Genomic DNA, 22,149 nt, shown 5'->3' on the forward strand with positions numbered 1-22,149 from the left:
CTAATCTCAAATCGATGCCCTCTGTATTTTTGTAGTAACAGAGTTTTCTAATAATATCCCTTATTAAATTGCAGTATTTTATTTAATCTCTAGCTTCTTAAGAACTTTTTAATGTGAATGGATGTGGTATTTTTTTTCAAATGTTTTTTCATATCTAATAAGATGCTAATTCTCTCCTTTATTCTGTTAAATGTTCAAGTCACATTGGTTGATCATTAAACATTAAATCAGCTTACTTGTGATATATTTGAATGGTGTGTGCTAATGTGTTAATTTTAAGTTGTGTGTCTGTGTTGCTGAGATGGCTTGCCCTGAATGCTTTTTTTTTTTTTTTCAAACTTCTGTGATATTCTTTCTACAAGGGAGACTGCCCCATAAACATGCTGGTATTCTTCAGAAGAGACTGCCTCACTCAGGCTGTGGGTGAGGTTGCTGGGTATATAATCCATAAATGTTCAGCAGGATTCATAGAGAAGTATCTTGGGTCTGGAGTGTGCTTTGTGGGAAGCCTTTCTAACTTAAACCGAGTCTACTTAACATTTTACCTAAGTGTAAGTTGGCAACTTTGGTAGATGACAGTATTTCTGACCTTGTGTGAAGAGCTTGTCTTAATCTAACTTCTCAGTTTTTTTTGACTTCAATTTTTTTTTCTATCTTTTAAAATTTTTTAGTGTAAGCTATGTCATGCTATGTCATTTTATCCTTACATGGTTAGGGGTACCATACTTCATAGCTTTCAATGGATCCCGTCACTGACTAGATTTTGACTTTGAAGAACCAATGCTTGGTCCTCCTGCCCCTTCTTAGCCTGGTCCTCTCCTTTCTCATTAAATTCTCTCCTAATTACTCTTTATTATTTATTTCCCTGTAGTTTCCTTGGATTCAACCACATATCCATTTTTCTCCCCAATAAAGAATTCTTCATTTTAGTTTTAAATGATAAGCCTGAAATTGTGTATACCTAGTAACTTATAAACATTTAAACTCAACATTTAAAAATCAAAATTCAATAGAACTTAAGCACAAATCGTCAGCCACAGTAAGAACATGACTAACATGGAAAACTGGAGCCGTCAATCAGCAGATTTGGCTTGGTCAGCTGTAAGATGTGTGTTCTTGACTTTAAGTATTTATTTTTTTCTGTGTGTACTTAGGGGTGTGTGTGTCTTTCTTTCTTTCTTTCTTTCTTTCTTTCTTTCTTTCTTTCTTTCTTTCTTTCTTTCTTTCTTTCTTGGGAGAGGGTCTTACTGTTTAGTCGTAGCTGACCTAGAACCCATAGAGTGCCAGGCCAACTTGCCTCTGTCTTCTGAGTGCTGGGATTACTGGCATGTACAAGCAACAATGCTGAACTTTCTGTGTGTGTTTAGGCTCAAAGAGCAGTGTATAGTCACAGATTTATTTGCATAGCATACATTAGAATATGTAAATTTTCATTGTTACTCCTGCCAAAACATTTTCTCTGGTTTTTTTTATGTTGTTATTTTATTGGACCCATGGGTTATTTAAGAAGATATTACTCAGTTTCCAACATAGGAATTTTGTAACAATTCATTTCTGTCTTATTTTCATTGTGGCCCAAACATGTGCTCAATAATTCCAACTATTTGCTACTTGTTGAGACTGTATTTCCTTCCAAGTGTGGTCTGTCTTTGAGAATGCTGCATAATTCCTCCAGTGTATGTAATGTATAATCTCATCCTGAAAAATGGACAACTGATATCCACAAAAATTCACTATCTACGGTGTAAATATAAAAATACACAGCAAAGCTCAACATAGTGCCATGGGTTGTCTTAGGCTGTGTAGCAAGACCCTATCTCAAAACATAGAAGAAAGTCTAAAAACAAAACAAGACAAAACCAAAAAACTAAAACAAACAATATGGTACTTTTAAGTAGCGAAACACAAAGAAGTATGCTCACTATACTTGTTTGTTTTAATCTCTCTCTCTCTCTCTCTCTCTCTCTCTCTCTCTCTCTTTCTGTGTGTGCGTGTGCGCATGTGCCTGTAAGTTTGTGTCTCTGTGTGTGCCTTTGCCTATGTCTGTGTATTTCTGAGTGGTTTTGGACGGGTAATAATAATGGCGCAGTAGCATTCATATAGAGCCACAAGCTATCAAATGTCCTGTTCTGATGCTACATCAGGTTTCATCAAAGTCAGCATCCTTTAAAGAGGAGAGAATCAGTCAGAAGCATAGCTGCTCACTGAGTAGCACCTCTTTTTCTAATCATCACCCCGTGTTCCATCAGCTCCCTCTAGACAGCAATAGCCTCACCTCTCCTTTCCCTTGCTCCATGTTGATTGTCTGTAATGACATCATTTGCCTGGGCTGAATCCGTTCAGCTTCTGCAACCTGCTCCTGAATAAACCAGTGGTCAGGACTGTCTCTCTGAGCTGTACTGGAGCAAAAGAGTAATGCGAACCGATGCCAGTAGATAGCAAATTAAAATACCATCCAGTGATACAAAGTTCAGGATCCTACAGCTGCCCTTACTCCTACACTGTCAGCAGGTCTGGGTTCTCCAAGGCCATTTTCAAATTCAATAATTCAGTCAGACTCACATAACTTAGAAAAACTATGACCCTCATGGATAAGTGTGTTACAGTGTGGATGCTCAGGATAAAGTCACCCAAGGGAAGAGTTACACAGGACAGGATCCAGAAGTGACAGCCACAAGCACCCAGTGGAGCTGTGCAGACAGTTCCTGTCCTTGAAGCAGCAGTATATCAGTACTCAGGGAGACTCACCCACAGATTAGTGTCCAGGGTTTTATTAGGGTCCTTTCATACAGACACAGTTGACTCTTGTGGACTGATATTAGTCTCCAGTCCCCCCAGAAGCCACACTGATATTTAGTGTTCCAAATCACACAGACTACATAGCATTCTTAAAGCCACCAAGTGAGCAAGGGTACTTATCTCAAGCAAGAGACTCCAAGAGCTTAGAGGTTGCCTCGTAGGATCTGAGGACAACACCATACTCTTGGCCAAGGTTCATCACTCACTGCACATGCAACAAACCTTTTGAAAATGTAACCTAGACCCTTCTACATGCTTAGGTTCTAGTATCTCCCCATTCACTAAAATAAAACCCCACTTCCTGTCCTAATGTACCAGGCGGACTGAGATCTGGCTCCCTGCACCTCCCCATCGTATGTTGCAAACACACAGGTCTTCCGTGGTGTGTTTTAGGACCCCAAGCTTCTTCCTGGCCTTTGGGCCAGCCTAGCTATTCTGCCTGAAATCTCCCAGATCCACATGTAATTGGATCGGTGCTGTCATTCAGGTCTCAGCTTAATAAATGTCATTTCCTCAGAGGCCCCTTGCCTGTCTGCTCAAATTAAATGAGTCCCCAAGTCACTCAGTATCTTATCACCATGTGATGAGCTCATCGTGGCCGTGAGATTTGCCTGTTGTTTTCTAGCTCATTTGTCTCTTAATTGTGCTGTTAGAAGCCTCCTCCATGCAAGCACTGTAGAAGTGGAAACGGTGACTTCTCTGTCGTGCCCCTCCCTCACCTAGGAAACGCTGGACCTGTGTGTGGGCTCACTAGTCACTGAATGGATGAACGAACAGCAGAGTGAATAAGTAAGACTTGCAAACCTCAGTTTCATCAAAATTTAAGTCAGAGTCTTGAAGGCAAGACATTTAGAGCCTTTAACATAGATAATAACATGGATTTCAAGGCTTGTATGTATCTATATATCATGTATTCATGTTCCTGGGAAGGGTTTTGCATTTCCCCATATAACCAACATCTTGAAAAAAAGTACCCCACATGTTCATTACACCGAATCTCCATTTTAATAGGTTCAGTGTACAACAGTGGCTGTGGTGAGCTGGTGAAAGATGTTTTTTCAGAATGGAAGCCTTTGGTGCTCCTCAGGTGACATCCCTGGAAGTGCCCATTCATGCCCCGCCCGCCTAAGTTCTGTTGGTCAGATTCTATGTGACAGAATCAAATATTGACAGATGCTTCTAGCCTTTGCTAATGCTATGTTTGAAGTGGCTTTATAACTTTTTTCCTGCGTGGATGAATTTGTAATGTAGGAAATTGTGATCATTATATATTATATATATAATCTGTCTCTGACTTAACAATGGTTCAAGCTAATGCTATCTTGACTTTACCATGATGTGAAAGCAATGCACACTTGGTAAAACCTTACTTCCCAGTTTGAATTTTGCATTTTTCTAGGTTAGTGATACGTGGTGTGGAGTTCCGATTCCATACTAGTCAGTGGCAGCGAAATGCAACTTCTAGTCAGCTGTAAGTGAGGGGAGATGACCCATACTCTACACTCTACTGGGTAGCTGATGTGGACGTGCAATCAGTTGTATATTTAACATTTCTTCCAACCATATGGGGAGGTAGGGGAAGGGTACACATACATGTGAATACACAGACAAGTGGAGACTAGAGGACAACTTTTGGTGTCGTCTTTCAGTAATGGTGTCCACCTCGTTTTATCAAGACAGGGTCTCTCATCTAGAGCTCACCATTAATCTGCCTGGCCATCAAGCCCTAGAAATCCACTTGTCTCTGCCTCTAGGATTGTAAGTGTACACCATCACGCTCAGCTTTTTTTATTCTGGGTTCTGGGAATTGAACTCCTGTCTATAGGCTTGCAAACATTGATGGAGCCATCTTCCCCAGCCCTATTTTTTAGCTTTTAATACTTTCAGTTTACTGTAAGCTTCTCTGGGTAGGGCTCCTCTTGTAAACCAAGGAGCATCCATATTCTTACATGGAACTAACTACAGCATTAATGAAGACCACACATAGGTTTTTAGATACTAAAGGTCCTGATTCTTTTCCTAAAAATAAGGTAGATTATTATTTACAGTCACCAGAGATCACTGAAGCAGATACTGACCCTAGGCCACATCTTATGCTGACCTTATCCTTCTGGATACTGTCATATGGTAAGCATGAAACATCAGAGAGGATGCAGATGACCCATTCTTCTGTCGGAGTTTAAAGTGTATCAAAGCTGGGCTGGGCTAGCTTTTCCCTTAGTCCTAGAACACATCCTAACGTATTTTCTACACTTTGGAGGGACTTGAACTACAAAACCTTACTGCCCATTGGCTGTGTGGCTCTCCCATGTAGTGAAGTGGTGCCCTGTCATTCCATAAGGCTCCCTTTTGACCATAGTGTCTATGCATGCATGCATGCACGCACGCACACACTCACACTGCAGCAGACCCAACCTGTGTGAAGCACCACACATTAATCTCACCACAGCCTAGGAAATTAATCTTGGGAGCAAGGCCCAAGTGCTTTGACTCTGACTGGCTAATGTCAGCCTGTCTGTGATGTCCAAGTGGACACTCTTTGCATTGACTTTACTCCCCAAACTGACTTCCTCCTGTCCTTGCTAGTTAATTCTTGACGACTTGAAAACAGTTAAAGTCAATCATGGGATGGTTGCTTAGACATATATTTACCACTTCAGGAACTGTTTACACCAAGATTTTACAGCCAGATGCCCTGATGAATGTGTTTTTACATGCTGTGAATAATTTCTGCTGAGTGCCATTGAGAAGAAATATAATTCACATTTTTCCATTAAGAAGAAGGCAGCGCTGGTGTGCAGAGTTGTCAGTTACCTTGTGACTCCAGTCAGGACTATTCTGAGGTTGATTTGCGAGAAATTCAGCTATTTTAGCTCAGAAACTATCGGTTAAACTTGAATAGTTACAGCACACCTTTCTGCGGCCTGATACAGAACGACTGAGCAGCGAAAAGGAACCAGTAGACAGCTCTTCAGCTGAGACTGTGGGGGACTCCGGGGGAACACCTGCTTTGTGCTCAAAGCCAGCTAGGGGGCTGTGCACCCCCAAGGTTCCTGCTGGAACTTCAGACAGCGGCCCCCTTCCTAAAGTTCTTTGCCAAGAACATGAATGGAGCTGGGAATGGGTAAACAATGGGGAAGATTTGCATCAAACTGTTAAAGTAAGTTCAGGTCTTGCTCTCAAGCTAGTGGTGGCCTTACACATGATCTACAGTGAATGTTCTCATCTGGCATTCCTTGGTGTGTTTTGGTCATTTTGCTACGTGTCCTTGCTGCCCCTGTAACCTCCTGGTTCTCCTCATTCTTTTCACTTGGGCTCAGCCATTCCACATGAGGATGTAGTGGGTCCAGCTGTCCTCAGCTCTAGGAGGTTGGCAAGAGTGTGAGCTGGTGTAGTATTTTTTGAAAAGTACGCAGAGGCAGTTCACCCTCCAGGTTGTCCTGTGCACCGTATCTGAGGCCAGACCCTGTGCCATGCCTGGGTGGCTACAGTGACCAGCCAGACAGGCTAAACAATGTTAAATCCTGTCCAAAATACAGCCAACTCTTTATTTATTTTGAGAATCATTCAGAAGACAAACTGGCAAAAAGTGTCATAGGCAGAAATTAAAGTTCTTTTTTTGTGATATGGTCTCTGCACACTGGATTCCTCTTCTTGTTAGTTCTGAGATGCAGGCTGTGAGCTTGTCATTGTTACTTGAGTCTGGTGATAGTTGAGGTACCGTGTGTCTGTTTGTAAACAGATTGAGACTAGGGCTGAAAACGAAAGCCTCCTTGTAAAGCCGTTAACCATTTTGAATTACAAAAAGTAATGTTCGTCTTTTATTGCAGACTGCCGCATCCCCCAGATTGAAGATGCTGAGATTCATAACAAGACATATAGACACGGAGAGAAGTTAATCATCAACTGTCATGAGGGATTCAAGATCCGGTACCCTGACCTGTACAACATGTTTTCGTTATGTCGTGATGATGGGACATGGAATAACCTGCCCACCTGTCAAGGTATGAGACGGGAGCCGCTGTTGTCCGTTGCCATTGTAAAGGATGTGCAAGCATGATCCGCTAACTAAGCAACAGACATTATGGTAGAGAAATACAAAGTCACCCCACCTAGGCCCTGCCCTGTCTTCCTGTGACTCAGCACCACACACCAGATTTCCCAGTATAGAAAGGACAGACCTTACACTTCAGTATGTCTAGTATCACACCCTTTCCCCTTAGAAAATCAGAGAAGAAGTTTAAGAATTAGGAGAAGTAGGCTAGTGATGGGGCTTGGCAGGGAAAAGGGCTTGCCTGCGAGTCTGACAACCTGATCCGCTCTAGAATGTTCTCATAGGCCTAAGAGAGAACTGACCACCACAGGTACTCTGGCTTTCACATGAGTGCCCATGCCTATGCACACACAAGCGTGCACAGACACACACAACAACGACAATAATAATAATGATAATAATAATAATAATAATAAAGAATTAGGAGGCTTTGTAACTGGGCTTTGAATACAGGGATGAATCGTTGTATACTTAATGGAGTAACAGAGTGTGGTACTTCAGTTGTAGTGAGAATACAGTAAGTGTCTTTCAGAGAGTGTTTTCTCTTCATAATGTCATCTTTCTTATAATGCATGAAAAGCAGAAAAATAATCACATTCAGATGCTTCCAAACTGCACAGCGAATATTTATCCTTTCACACTTTTAAAATTTGCCCCAGCCACCATATATAGAGGGACCTGTTTCTGAAAATAAGCCCTTGAGTTCACATTAATTCTGATTTTATTTTCTGACATGTGACTTGGTCTTAAGGACCAAAAGAAGCCAATGCATAATTCATAATTTGAAGGAGCAGAAAGGCATTCGAATTTGTTCCAAAAGCTCTGGCATGTTCAAGTGGAGATGGATGTTAACGTTGTGCCTGGAAATCACAACTGGCAGGCCCTGATATTGCTTTGTGTGCCCCATCATCAGAAATAAATTGTTTTCCCACACCAGAGCTTAAGAGTTTCAATCCTATGAAGGAAAAAAGGCTTCAGAGTTGAGAGGACAGAGAAGCCCAGCCACCACAGGGCCTGCCCTGTGGCCAGTGTCGCTAGCCTACCCTAAAAGAGACATGAGTTTTACTTATCTGCTCAGAGACTGCCTACAAACAAGCAGCCGGCACCTGGGGTGGGCTCCTCATGCAAATAAACATCACTAGCCTCAGATTTATTCCAGGACCAGAGTCACGGGTGAGGAAAATCACCTCAGACCTCAGCTGCTCCTTGCAGTCCCGTTTTCTCCGCATCCTTTCTCTGAGGCCTCTCACCCTGTCTAATTCCCCCTTGAACTGCTTAAATCCAATGAGTTCCCTTCAGACTCCTGTTTCCCTGTGGCCTCTTGGGATGTTATTTTAAAGAACTCAGATATGTGCCTTGCTGTTGCTCTGTCTGGCCCAGTCTGGATTGTTCTTCTATTCTCAAATTCTGCTCAAGAGCAGGCCAGGAATAAGAGAGCTGGCTGGCTATTCCCTCCCCCCACCCCCCATCCCCTTCCCTTTCTCTCTCTTCTTCTTCTTCTTTTTTTTTTTTTTTGTTTTTTTGTTTGTTTGTTTGTTTGTTTGTTTACTGGGATTTGAACCTAGGGCTTCACACATGTTAGGTCACCCTGCCTCTGAGCTATAGGCTCCTATTCTTCCTTGTAACTCTTAACTTTGAAAGGTCTCAGTAAACTGCCCAAGCTATCCCTGAACTTATTCCATAACCCAGATGGGCTTTGAACTTACAATTCCCTTGCCTCAGTTTCCCAAGTAGCTGGAATTATAGGCCTGCCCCACCAAGCCTGCACCTGGTTATCTTGAGAGACGTAATGCTCCAAACAATGCCACGTAGCCCAGCTCCATCATCACTCCTCAGAATCCCCCAGTGCCACACAGTAGGTGCCCTGCCTGTGCTGTGGTCCCAGCCTGTCCTGTGTGTCGTCACTGCTGGGGGCAGAGTCCTGCCAGCTCCTCTTGCACCAGCTTTTTTCTGACCACCCAGCTGGCACAACACAAGAAAAGGATTGGATCTTCTGCGCTGCTGCAGACAGCCTGGCACCTCTCTGAGCCCCCTGGAGGATTGTAATCGGCTCCCAGAGTGACATTTCATTCTAGAACTTTTATTTGCAACTCTAGATCCAGGGGCTAAAGCTCCAGTAGGTGTCTCTCTATTATCTAGAAGTGCAAATGGAAATCCCGTTGAACTGAAGCCTGAGTTGAAGCCTGTTTCCCACTGTTATATTTAGGATGGGCTGTCTCCAGCCAAGAGTGAGCGTATCTTTCCCTCTCAGCACTGATTAGCTGCATGAATTATAGCTCCTGCCATCTCCTCAGAAGGAATGGAGGGCAGGCTGCACAGAGGCTTGTGGGGGAGGGAGGTGGCACTACAGGTTTTGGAGAGTGTCTGCATGTCCTGCTCACTGTAGGGCAGAATCATTTGTGATTTGGGAAAGACCATTGTTTCCACACCAGTAGCTTAGAGTGGGAGCCCTGCCATGGGAGGGGGTGCTGGGCCGACGCGGTGTGGTGCCAGCCACCTGACTTCGCAGGCATCCCATACCTTCCCTTTGTTCCTGTTAATGGACTCATCAGTTGCTCAGTTACTGATCACATGTCTTCCTGCTTCCATCCCCACTCTGACCCCCTCACGTCTCGCTGTTGCCGTGAATATTACCAGTTTTTAGCTCAGAAGAATTAAAAGCTGTCTAAGGGAGGGAACTCAGGAGATGGCTCAGTTGGTAAAGTGCCTGCATGAGGCGCTGAAGATCTGAGTTGAGATCTCCAGTACCACAGAAGCTGGGCATGGCATGTGGCAAGTGTCTGCATCCCACTGCTGGGGATGCAGAGACAAGGCATGGCTGGGTCATCTAGCTGAGCCAAGACAGAGATGCCCTGCCTGGTACGGTGAGAGATGCTGTCTCACAACAAGAGAGAAAAAGATGCCTGGCATTGATCTGCAGTCTCCACACATGCACATACCATCACAGATAGACAAACAGACACATACAGACACACATACACTGAGGGGTCAGGGATTGAGAAAAACAATCTAATACCATGAGACAGGGTAAAAAGACACAGAGTTCTCCCGCCTTTGGGGAATGTCTAGAAACCCCCTGATTGGTTCTGGGTTGGGGCCTGCTCAGATTGTGAACCTTGGTGCCTAAGGCACAGGAGTGTGGTAGGTACCACACAATCACAAATGTGAGTGAGAGTGACTGTGTGTGTCCCTAAGGTCTGTACTCCTGGTGCCTCTCTTGTCTCTCCTCACTCTGGTGCACAGGTACTACAGCAACTCACTGAGAGAACACCTCAAGACAGTATGTGACAAAGCCAGCTCTGGCAGAGGGCTTGGTCATCACCAATTATGCATGGAATTCAAAGTCTGTGTTTGGCACTAGAAGGGAAAGTGGGACTTTTCATTATATGCTATTGCTTCACACACATGCCTGCCCCTGGAAGGATATCACATCACCCTGTGATGTCATTATGCACTCCAGTGACATTGCTAGTTCACCACAATTTTATGACAGCAGGAAAGGCACGCACAGCAGAATTCTGTGCCATGAGGAATAGCACAGGCTTTAAGAGCCAAAAAGGCAGCCAGGGATTTAGAAGGAGGGATCCAGGGTCTTGTTTCCCACTTCTCTGATAGCACCCAGCATGCTCCTTTTGGAGCAGAGACCCACTGCAAGTCTGTGCTCCTCAGAGAGCCTTCCGCCAACCTGGACCTTAGCAATGCATATCCTCGGGCTCCACTCTGAGACCTGTTGAGACAGAAGCCCTGCATGTGGCCTGGGGGGTCTGTGTCCATTAAGCCCTCTGAGGAATTCTCAAGTTTGAAAACCACCACACTTTAAGACTCTTAATCTATTTCACTTCAAACCTGATTCTCAGAAATCCAGTAGTACCAGCATGGCAAGATTCTGTCCCATGACTAAGTTTAGAACATAAGGTGCCCAAGTCACAGGTCCCTAGTCATTGTCTGTTTCCCCTTAGGGTGCCTTACTGGTTCTCAGCCCTGATGTCATCTTAAATGACATGAGGAGCTTCATAAACACACAGTGACATCAGGCTCTCCACCTGGGCATGGACCCTGGGCACTGCCGGGTTTTAAAAGCCCCTCAAGTGACGCTAATGATCCATTTGGGACACATTCACCTGGCTAGTGACTAATCCATACCCCACTTACCTCCCTCCTAACACTTTATCTGATCCCCATGGGACCATTTCAGATATACCAGCAAACATCTATCTATATGCAGCCCATGTCTGAATGTTCTTTTGTTACTAAGGGGCAACCCCAAGAGTTTCTCTGTGCCATTGGCCATACATGTATGCAAAGACAGCCCAGTGAAACCTTCCCATTTTGCTTTCACAGGCTGCCTGAGACCTCTAGCCGCTTCCAATGGCTATGTGAACATCTCCGAGTTCCAGACTTCCTTCCCTGTGGGAACTGTGATCGATTATCGTTGCTTCCCTGGATTTAAACTCGAGGGTTCCAAGTACCTCGAGTGCTTACACAACCTTATCTGGTCGTCCAGCCCACCCCAGTGCCTTGCTCTGGAAGGTAACACATATAAGCCTTTTGGATTGGCAGGAGGTGTCTGATGGTGGCCAGATGGTTGCAGGAGATGTCTGATGGTTGCTTGCCTAAGCCCAGATCACCTACCTGACCTGGAGCTATACTTAGTTAAGCACGTCCCCCTCCCCCCACCCACCTGTCACCATTCTTAGATTTTAGGGGAAGAAGGAGAATAAAAGAAAAAAAAACTGGAAGAATCAAATGTCAGACTGCAGAGTATTGCAAAGTTAAATGAAATGCCTTCAGAAATTAATTTTCTCTGCACTGGATGATAACAGATGGCATGGTGACACCATCCATCTCACCCTGCGTTTTATTGCGGTATCAATGTTTCTTTCATTTTCCCGTGCGTTTACAGTGAAGCCGTAAATGTTTGGCTGTAATACAGTCTTGGAAGCCTGAAAGCAAGAGCCATCTCTTCCCTGTCTTTATGAAATCTGAGTGGTTATAGAGTGTGTGTTGATAAAGATCACTAATTAGGGGTCTGTGTTGGCTGGGTCTGGGAGTGGAATGGCAGGGCTCCCATTTCCAGAATCGGGGCAGTGTCCTGGGGTTCCTAATATCCTCCATCACTGAAGTCTAATGCCCCGCATCAGCCCTGTGTGTCTCTGGTCTCCACCTGATGCGCTCTTTCCTTTACATCCGAGTAAATGGCTGGGAATGGTGGGGGAGAAAACTTCCATTCCAGAGCCCTCTCCAGACCTGTCCAAAACCCAACCCCCCAAACCAATAACATGCTCCTCCAAGTTTGCAGCAGCATAAACTGGCTGCTTCCCTGTTGCTTCCCCCAGGAGAAGCAGAGTTGTTGGGAGTGTACTGTGCTAAGTGGGGCGGGCAGAAGGCTCTCCGAGCAGTAGGAGAAGGCTGTTATTTGTAAAGGAAGAGTCAACATGGAGAGAGGTTGGCCAGAGCCATGGAGCCTCCTTGGACAAGAGTTGAAGAGGTAGAAGGAAGGGATGGCTGCCCCAGGCCATTTCTTCTGCTACAGTCCTAGGCTATCCCCACACATCCCTGTCTCCCACAGGGCCAGATTTTATAGGGAACAAAGGCCAAGATAGAAGGTTATAGTTGAGACCCCCTGGTGCATGTGAAAGGCCTATAACAAAGAAGTTTTCATAGGAGCATTCAGTAGGAACATGTGTGTGTGTGTGTGTGTGTGTGTGTGTGTGTGTGTGCTCTTCATCTGAAATTCTAATAGAATTGATTGGTTTTTACCTCTGTTTGCTAAAGCTGGCTAGTCTAGTTCCAGATACAAGGTTACCCCCCTCTCCCGCTTCCAGTGTAGTCACCTCTCTGTTGTCGGCATACTGTGTGTGGGCCGTGGTGAGTTCGGACTGTCACTAAAAGACCCACTTCCTAGTTCCTGGAGGATTTTCCATATTCACATAACCAAAAATCAAGGGTAGTTTGAAGATACCGTTGTTATGATTTTGTCGAATTGAAATGCCTGTTTTAGGATCTTTTCAAATTTGTCTTAACTGCATTTCAAGTAGTCAGAATCTATAAGCTTCACTGGGGGACTTGGAAAGCAGTCTTTTATGGAGCCTAGAGAATGTGATAGATAGACATAAAACAAAATCTGACTTCAAGAAGCAGTGATCTAAGGTTATAAACAGGGAGCTATGAGCAGCTTCTGGCTGAAAACGGGCCCCATTGCTGAACACATGCGCTGGCTGTTGCCAGGCTCAGCCCTGGCCAGAGAAGGATCTGAGAACCGCCCGTGCCAAGAAGGCTACTCGGTGCCTTCCCCACCCCACTCCCACCACTTTTTAAAAAAGATAACTTTTGCATCTTTGTTTTTAATGCCCTTCCCTGCAAAACATCCAAGGAATAGTTTGTGAGCCCATTCAAAGCAACACAGGCCGAAAGTATAAAAACAACAAGTCTAAACCCACAGGCAGAGTAAGCCAAAGAAATGCTTGTTGCTCAGGACCACAACTAGTAGTACTTGGGGAGACACTCAGGAAGTAAGGAGAGCAGCATCCCCTGACAGTCTACCCCTCGCATGCCTCCCACGTGTCCCCTTCTTCCTGTCTTATGAAGTACACATTTCATATAATTTGATTTTTCTTTATGGTGCAGTAAAAACTACCTGGCTGTGCCATGTATCCCATACTCCTTGGGGCTTTTAAATTCATTAGTGTTCTGGCCCCAGTGGGGAGGGGGGTGGACAAGAGTTCTGTAAAAAGCTTTCTCCAACCTCTTAAATTCTTACAAACCCCCAGCCTTCTACACTCACTGGACCTGTCACTCATGCATGACACAGTATCTGTCCACAAACCTTGCTGGTCAGTAGCCTGCTTAGTACTTACAGCACTGGATTCGGTCCCCAGTACTACATAGGCCAGCCATGGTGGCACGCACACATATCCCAGCACTCAGAAGGTTGAAGCAAGAGGACCTCCTTAGCTATCTGACGAGTCAGGTCCAACCTTGGCTACAGAAAACTACATCTCAAAGATAATAAAATAGGCCTGGAGAGCTTGCTCAGTGGTTAAGATCATATACTAACTATTCTTGAAGAGGAACTAAGTTTGGTTTCCACACTTATGTCAAGTGGCTCACAAACACCTGTCACTCCAGGTGCAGGGGTATCCTTCACCCCTGGTCTCCACCTACCTGCTCTTATGTGCACATATCATACACAGACAGACAGACAGACAGACAGACAGACAGACACACACACACACACACACACACACGAGATTTTAAATAGAATAGAACATGATTTTGATCATACTTCATGGAACTATATAAGGCTTCAATATGATAGCAGATTTAATACTTTTAAGGATTATTTGGCATCTAGTGTTAGTCAAGGATAGCATCACTCTTAGATTTAGGTATGAAGTCACCGTAAGTTAGATATGGCTTTGAATAAAATGCCCAGGCTTTAAGACTCATGTACCGTGACACTATCTGGTTGGTCAAGTGCTGTTCTGGCTCTCTATACATTCTTAACTGTGTTTGGAAATACCTCATAATAACAACGGACACTTAAGGATGGGTGGTGGCACACGCCTTTAATCTCAGACCCAGAAGGCAGAGACAAGCAAATCTCTGTGAGTTTATGGCTAGCGTGGTCTACAGAGTGGGTTCCAGGACGGCCAGAGCTACACAAAGAAACCCTATCTTGAAACAAAACAAAACAAACAAAACAAACAAAAACCAGTGATCACTTAATTGAAAGCTGACAGGCTGTGTGTCACGCTGCCCTCACCATCTGGCCCTCATAACATCTCTTTCCTGTTCTCAGCTCCGTCTTGCTGATGAGCAAGCCCAGGCTTCTAAAGGCTCAGTGACAGGTGCAGTGGAGTCCAAGATAGAGCTGGGACTCAAGCCTCAGCCTCTGTCACTTCAAAGCCATTGGCCGTGCTTAGTTAACTTGTAGGGATTGCCTTACAGTCTAACAGGAAGATAGTCTGGTACTTTCATAGTTGTTTTTGAAGTTTAAAAAAAAAACGAATTTTAATAATTGTTGCATAGTAACGGATCCATTGTTCCAGTCTAGTTGTTCCCCTAGTGGCATGCCACAGGGAGACCCATCCATGCTGACAGCATTCCTTGCTGCCTCCAGCAGTACTGGGTGTCCCTGGCTACAGTGGAGCTCATTTCAGCAAGGCAGCAGAGAGCATTGGTCCCTTTCACAGCCCGAGGCAGTGACACCTTGGTGGCTGGCAGGACTTGTGACCAGGCACCACTTCTCCCTAGGGGGTGAAGAGCCAACATTTGAATGACAGGTGTGAGTGATCTGTCATCAAGGTCAGGCTTCTTGATGGCCTGGAAGCAAAGGTCATGGCAGTGCAATCAAGAGTCCCAAGGACCAGATGTTGTTGAAGCTCTGTGCTGTTACACTCATCTTGCTGGCAGTGGGCACATTCTGGAAGGAACATGTGTTTCCAAGTCCTTATCATGTGATAAAGGCTTAAACCACTGCGATAACAGATGAGTATGTTGATCTATTTGGGCCTGAAGGGATCCCATGTTCCTTATACATTGGCCTATTTTTGTAGACCTGTCTGTCCTAATGTGGCTGTATCAGAATTCTTTCCCTTCTCAGGCCTTTTGACCTCAGTGGCGGTTAACCTCTGTCTGTCTTTCCCATACATACTTTCATGCTGAATGCAAATCTTCTTTTTATAAAATGCCTGTATTAGTGAGCATGGACAGTCTCCTGTTTCTGAGTGCCGAGAGCTCTGGTACCTGTCTACTGCACACTCACAAGGCCCATACTGAGCTGGACACCAGGGAACTCCAAGGGGAAAAAAAGGACAATATTCAGTTATCCGCAGAGTTGACAATCTAACAGACTCATAACAGACCGCATTCTCATGAGACCTTCATCATTACCGTAGTCTGAAGTCCGCATGCAGCTCCTTTTACTACAGGGCACATCAGAGCTTCTGCTGTGGGGAGAGCTGGGAGGGCGAGGTAGCGGGAGATACCACAATTGCAAAGTGAACTTTCTACCCGGAGATATATGGCTCTTTATTTTCCCAGCATCTGAGCAGTGGTGTGTTTTCTCTCTGCACTTAAGCTTTAGGAAGTATGGGTCTCTCCTGTGTGAAAGGATTCCCTTCTGAAGCTCCACAGAGCTCGTCAGGCTGTGTGAATGCCTTAGCATGTGTGGAGGGTACTCACCCAAGGGTTTGTAGGATCTGAGTGTGGGAGGGAGTGTGGGGCATCAGACAAGTGAACAACCCAGGTGGCAGTTTGACTCTAACTACTTGTGGTCAAGTACACACACTCTAAATGTTCGAAGGAAGCAGGTGGACACACAGTTCAGGAAAAGGAAATAAAAACAGCCTAGAATCCCCAGAGCACAGTGAGGTTGGGACTGTGGGAGACTGCTGTATGTGGTTGCAGAAAGGGGCTCTTTTTTATTCAGGAGGATGAACCCTCAGAAAGCGCTTAGTGTCTAGAACATTCTCTTAACATCCAGGCTTCCAAATGGCCAGGAAGTAGCATGTGTGCTACGCATGTCTAGTTAGGGAAATTCCTGCCAACTGCTTTCTCAAATGGTAGATCAGGAACTGCAGTGATCATGTGACCACGCAAATACAGGCAAGAGAGAGGGCCAGGAGAAGAGGGGACTGAAGCATGAACTTGGAATTCAGAGTCTGTGGCTCAAGATTCCTGCGCACTTAAGAAGTCTGCACCCATATTTGTAGCTGTGAGTTGTTAATCTGCTCTGAGCTCCCAGCACGTGACTGCACTTCTTGCCACCTGCCAGAGATCTCTGGATTATCAAATGAAAACACACACACACAAAATCTTTATTTTCATATATATATATATGTATACATATAGTATATATTTTTATGTATATATATGTATATGCGTATGCGTATATGTATATGCATATGTATATATGTATATGCATATGTATATATGTATATGTATATGCATATGTATATGTATATATATATTTAAATTTATTTATTTATATGAGTACACTGTAGCTGTCTTCAGACATACCAGAAGAGGTTATCAGGTGTTTGTGAGCCACTGTGTGGTTGCTGGGAATTGAACTCAGGACCTCTCGACGTGCAGTCAGTGCTCTTAACCACTGAGCTATCTCTCCAGCCCTAAACGTTTATATTTTGATATACCTTGACTAGCTCAATGGCTGGGCACCTCCAAACCTCCCGAAGCTAGCACACACTCCCCTCCGATATTCCTGAGTTAACACTTTCTAAATCTATATTTTATCTTTGCTGCCTGTTTCCTTCTGAGCAGCCTTCTGCTTTCCCTTTGCACCTACATTGCTGGATGATTTCTCTTCTGCAGCTCCTAAATCTGATCTCTCTGCTTCTGTGTCATGGGGATTCTGTTCCTTTTCTCCTCTGTGTTTCTTGCTGGGAATCCTCCCACCCCCCCACCCCCCCACCCCTGCCTCTTTCACCCTGAACAGCCATTGGCCACTGGCTCTTCATTGATTGATAAAAAACCAATGGGGGATCAGGGACCCTCAGTGTCTGGACACATAGATTCCCACGTGATCTTGGGAGCCAAATTACAACAAAGCATTAGAACCGTTATGCCTAGGTCTCGGGAATTCCTAGAAGAACTCTAAGAATAGCCAACCTGATGCAAAGTAACAAAAGAACCTTTTATTCGAGCCAGACTCAGGTAGCAAACTCTTCCCGCTGCTCAGGTTAGGAGTGCGACCAAGCGTCTAGAGGCTTGGAGTTTTTATACATAGAAGCATAAGCAGGGGTTCTCAGACTTTGGGGTTACATGGCAGGGGGAGGTGACAAGGGAAGTCATCCTTCAAACACGATATCCTGTTTGTTCAGGCAGCAGGGCGGAATTGTGGAACTGGGAGGGGAGATCCTCTGACCTTTATGTTGCTGTCAGGAACTAGTGTGTTTTTACAAGCCAGCCACAGCTGTCTGGGAATGCTTAATTACCCTCCTCTCATGGCCCTATGGCACTTATCTCTCCAAGGATGTTTGGTCTTTGCTCCTCCCAAGGACAGGAGCCATCTGCCCCAGGAAGTGCTGGCCATCTGTCAGAGAGGGTGCCAGCCTGGGTGACACGGGTGTCTGAGAGATGTCTATTCCCAAGCTGGCATTTGTCACTCCAGGGAGGGGGATTCGTTTAGGGAGTGCCACTATGAAAATGAAGATAGCAATAGGATAGGGTAGGGTAGGGTAGGATAGGATAGCATCAGGCCATGTCTTCTCTGAAAGACCAGGAAAGAGAGCTCTGTGTAGGAGGGGAGAAAGAGCAGGGGGAAGGGGAAGCTTTGGGCAAGTGGCAAGAAAGCGCAGAGGCAGACTCCCTGCATCTCTTCAGAACCAATGCCCAACACGTATTCATTCACTCCCCTCCTTATCAACCCCACCCCACCTCTCTTCCTTTTGGGGAACGACAGGTTGATTCGGAGTTTACCCTTTGAGGGGACATGGTATATTGTGATGGGAAAGGCATGATGGCAGGAGGGTGAGGTGGTTGCTCACATGGTGTTCACATTCAGGAAGGACAGGAGAGGCAGGGAGTGAGGCTGAGCTGCTGAATCACAAAGCTCACACACATTGGCTATAGGAAGCTACTCCTTCCTAAGATTCCACAGCCTTTCAGTCTTGCTAGAGGTGCTTCCTGCACTCCACCTGGAGACAGAGGGTTCGATACACTGGGCTATGTGGGACATTATTCATTCAAGCCACGCCCCTCACCCACATCCCGCTAAGCTCATGGAGATAAGCCAACCCCCCCCAATCCCACTAAGCTCATGGCTATCTCCTAATGCAGAATGCATTATCTAACTTCTAAAGTCCTCATAGTCTTTAGCTAGCCCAACATTGTTCTAATGTCCACAGTCTCTTTTGAGACTCAAGGTGCTTTTTTAGAGGATATTACAGTCTGTCACTGAAGGGAAGGCGTGGGGGCAGATGGGAACAGTGGCTGGTCACACACTACACTAGCAGTCGGTCCCTAGAGGATCCAGACGTGCACTCAGAAGTCCTTCTTTCAGCAGATCTTTAGAAATAAAAGAGGAGCCATGATTCCCTGTAGAAAGGACCAAACATCCTGTGAGATTAGAGGCTGAAAAGAGAAGACACTCAAATCGACGCGATTTGCTATTTTAATTAAGTGCCTGTGAGATTCATACATTCATCTAGCAAACGGTTTTATGCTTAGCTGCACTGGAGTCTGCAAGACCCAGAGACAAGTTAGTGAAGATCTCTGCTGCTATGGGGCTCCCGTAGCTCCTGCTGCTCTTGGTGAGACTCATGCTGCCTACAGGTGGAAGTTAGACGGAGAGTTAACCCCACCTCTCAGTTATCTGGAGTGCCTGCTGCCTGCTCTGAAGCTGGGCAAAGGGCTTCCAGAGTGAGGCCTTTCTGGCTCAGAGACTGTTGAGAGAGGGGGGCTAGTGAGTTACTTGCCGCTGGGTGGGCCATCTCCAGAGAGGTTGGTGTGCTTTTCCATTTGATTTCCCACACGAAGGAGCCTAGAGCAGCGGTTCTCAACCTTTCTAAAGCTGTGGCCCTTTAATACAGTTCCTCGTGTTTTAGGGGTTTCCAGCCGTTGCTACTTTATAAGTGTGATTTTGCTACTGTTACGAATCATAGCGTAAATGGTCTTTGGGAGTTGAGACCACTGCAGTAGAAGCCTCGTCTTACGATGATTTCAGCAGTAGCTGCCCGTGTGGTCAAGGCTGTCTCGGCCTCAGGCCTGACATTTATGGCAGGAGAGAGGCAAAGCTGACTGGTTCTCAGAATCACAATACCCAGAATGATCCCTGTGCCTGTCCATGGCTCAGCTCACTGGGTAAGATAGAGATGTAATTAGTGACGGATCCAGTCACAGAGCAGGCTGCAGTGTGGTTTCCTCAGAACCCACTAGTGCCCAGGAGCTTTTTAGATCGGCATTCTTTCATAAGAAAAGGAGGAAAAGTAAGAAACTGAAGAACCCTATTTGGCCAAATGTGAAATAACTTGAAAGGCTCCAATTTGAGATCAAACCTCAAAGCCAGCTTGGATGTGGAAGACTCGGGTTTTTTTGTGGTGATCTTTGTTCCCATTTCAAAACATATTCAGATGTAAGAGACGACTGGCCTGGCAGGCTCCTGTCATGATTTCTCTCTCTGGGACTCCTGCCTTCACCAGGAAGCACCTGGGGACTTTAGAGCACAGGCAGCAGGAATCTGAAGTCTTCTGGTTAGAGGCCTTCTTTGCCTGCAACAGAGAGCTCCTAGGAGACAGGCTGCCTCACCTCACAAACCCAGGGTGCACTCTCACCCTCAGAGGTGGGGGTGGGGGAGTAGATGGGAAACTGAGAGCACTGGGGGTCCAGCCCCTTCCCAAGAGAGTGGCTGTCAATCATGGCCCATGATGAAACCCACTGCTACCAGGTCTCTCTCCCAAGCCACAGGTCAGGTCCTCTGGCTCACCTGTGTCAGCTGCTTGCCACTTTTCACCAAGTGAGAGAGAGTTGGAATCCCTCTCTTTTCTATCCTGGTAGTGCAAATTAGAAAGGTTGGGTTAGACATGCAGTTTAGTTCTCTATAAACTATTCTGCCTAGGACTTTGAAAGCAGAGGAAAGGCAGGGAGAAACCCCTCCCCCCAAGGAACATCATAGATCTGACAGTTATTTTTTAGTCCTGCAGAGCCAAATATTGAACCCAGGGCCTTGGACATGCCAGGCAGATGCCCTGGTACTAAGGTCTATCCAGAGCACCTGTTTTTTTAAAGCCTTTCTGGGCTGGCCTTAAGTTTGCTGTTCTCTTGCTTCAACCTCTGGAGTATTGAAATGACAGGCCTGGGCCACCATAGCCAGCTTCCTGATGCTCATTTTGAATTACAGATTACAGAGGACAAAGCCATAGACATGACCACTGCATCTCCCATTCACTCTACCATGCCAGGTTCAAGCAAGCACCTACTCTCGGCAGATGAGCAGGAGCATCAGAGCTGGCTTGGCTGTGGCCTTGAGGTCTGTAGGTGCTGTGCCCACTGAGGTCTTTACACACAGCTTCAGGATCTACCTACCAAGCTGCTTGGCATGGGGGAGGGCCCGTGCCTCTCCCTCACCCTTCCTCTGTACCAGCATTCTTGAGCATGAGGAAAAAAAATATTCCTGTCACTGTCCTTAGAGCAGCCCCTTGCTGGAAGAGAGTTCCTCCCCTCTTCCCAGCCCTGACCCCAGATGTATTCTCATTCCCCAAACTGCCTTAGACCTCTTGTCATTTTGAAGTTCTTCTTCCAAGCCCACACAGTGGGGCCTTTATTCTCTGATCACTTCCTGGTCACAGTCAGAAGCAGGTGTGATGTCAGCTGCAGAGAACTCTCCATCCTCCCCAAGCCTTGGAATAGATCTCAGTTAAAAATCACCGGAAGCTACTGTGTCTGGACTTCAAGTAGAACAGAAAGAAAGGCATAAGAGAAACCATGTTCCAGAACATGTGTCTCCTGAAACCCAGGGCTTTTAACACCACACCTATGGCCCTCTAGGACCCAGAGGCCCCTTCCTGACAGCCACATTTTCTGACTGGTTTGTACCAGAAACCACTCTGCCCAGGGAGGTTGCCTTACTTGGGCTGCCTTTGAGAGGTGTTGGTGGGGGTCTTTGATTTGGGGCATGTGATTCCAGTTGGGGAGGCCAACCAAGTCAGTCACACAGTCAGCCTTGTCCGACTATGAGCAACCATCCAGCCTGTCTGCTTGTGGAGGCTCATTTGAGAGACAGATGTGCCCTTTGTCAACTTTCTTCAGCCTTGAGCCAGTTCCAAGTAATGAGTCTTTTTACAGAAAAGAAACAGGCTGGATGACTCCCCTTGGCCTTGGGTGCCATCTACAAGGAGGACAGATTCAGAAGCAGCCCTGCTCCAAGATGGCACTCTTTCCCTGAACTTCCCATTGTCTTCCTTGGAGGGACTGCCAAGGCTGTTGTGTGACTTGCTTTGTATCCATCTCTGTTCACTATAGCATGGAGTTTTGCACGTGTGTGTCCAGGGTGGAGAGGATGTGGCATATGATTGTCCCCAAGATACCCTGCATACTCCGTATAACAGTGGGCACTGTGGGAGTTACTTTTCTCTCCCCACCCCCTGCCTCATCTGCTTCTCAGGTAAAGCCCCAGGACCACCCAGAGCTGTACTGAAAGCATGAGGTTCTGCTTATTAGAATTCAAGTCTTGCTTACCTCAGCGGTAGTGATAATAGCAGTGACCCAGCGGTCACCCAGCCCCTCTCCCTCAGCCTCCCACCCTCTGAGTAGACCAGCTGGCCAGGGCACAGTCT

General features: G+C 45.8%; 1 protein-coding gene and 1 long non-coding RNA gene across 6 annotated transcripts in view; one reads left to right on the plus strand and one right to left on the minus strand.

Moving 5' to 3' along the window:
* Positions 1-22,149, plus strand: part of Susd4 (sushi domain containing 4) — a 125,679-nt gene that overhangs the window by 80,537 nt on the left and 22,993 nt on the right. For 3 of the 4 annotated variants that reach the window (XM_076937933.1, XM_076937934.1, XM_076937932.1), the window contains exons 4-5: positions 6,630-6,803; positions 11,195-11,382. In XM_076937933.1, the coding sequence (XP_076794048.1) occupies positions 6,630-6,803; positions 11,195-11,382 (362 nt within the window). Of the gene's footprint in view, positions 1-6,629; positions 6,804-11,194; positions 11,384-22,149 lie in introns of all 4 variants that reach the window. The other variant, XM_034508628.2, reaches the window with a different exon arrangement.
* LOC117712611 (uncharacterized) overlaps positions 19,486-22,149 on the minus strand; it is a 34,735-nt gene continuing 32,071 nt past the window's right edge. For both annotated transcript variants that reach the window (XR_004607329.2, XR_013111683.1), the window contains 2 exons: positions 20,301-20,364; positions 19,486-20,085 (listed from right to left, as the gene is read on the minus strand). This is a non-coding gene — a long non-coding RNA (uncharacterized LOC117712611). The remainder of the gene's footprint in view (positions 20,086-20,300; positions 20,365-22,149) is intronic.

The sequence above is a fragment of the Arvicanthis niloticus genome, chromosome 7 (genome assembly GCF_011762505.2).
Source record: "Arvicanthis niloticus isolate mArvNil1 chromosome 7, mArvNil1.pat.X, whole genome shotgun sequence".
NCBI lineage: Eukaryota > Metazoa > Chordata > Mammalia > Rodentia > Muridae > Arvicanthis > Arvicanthis niloticus.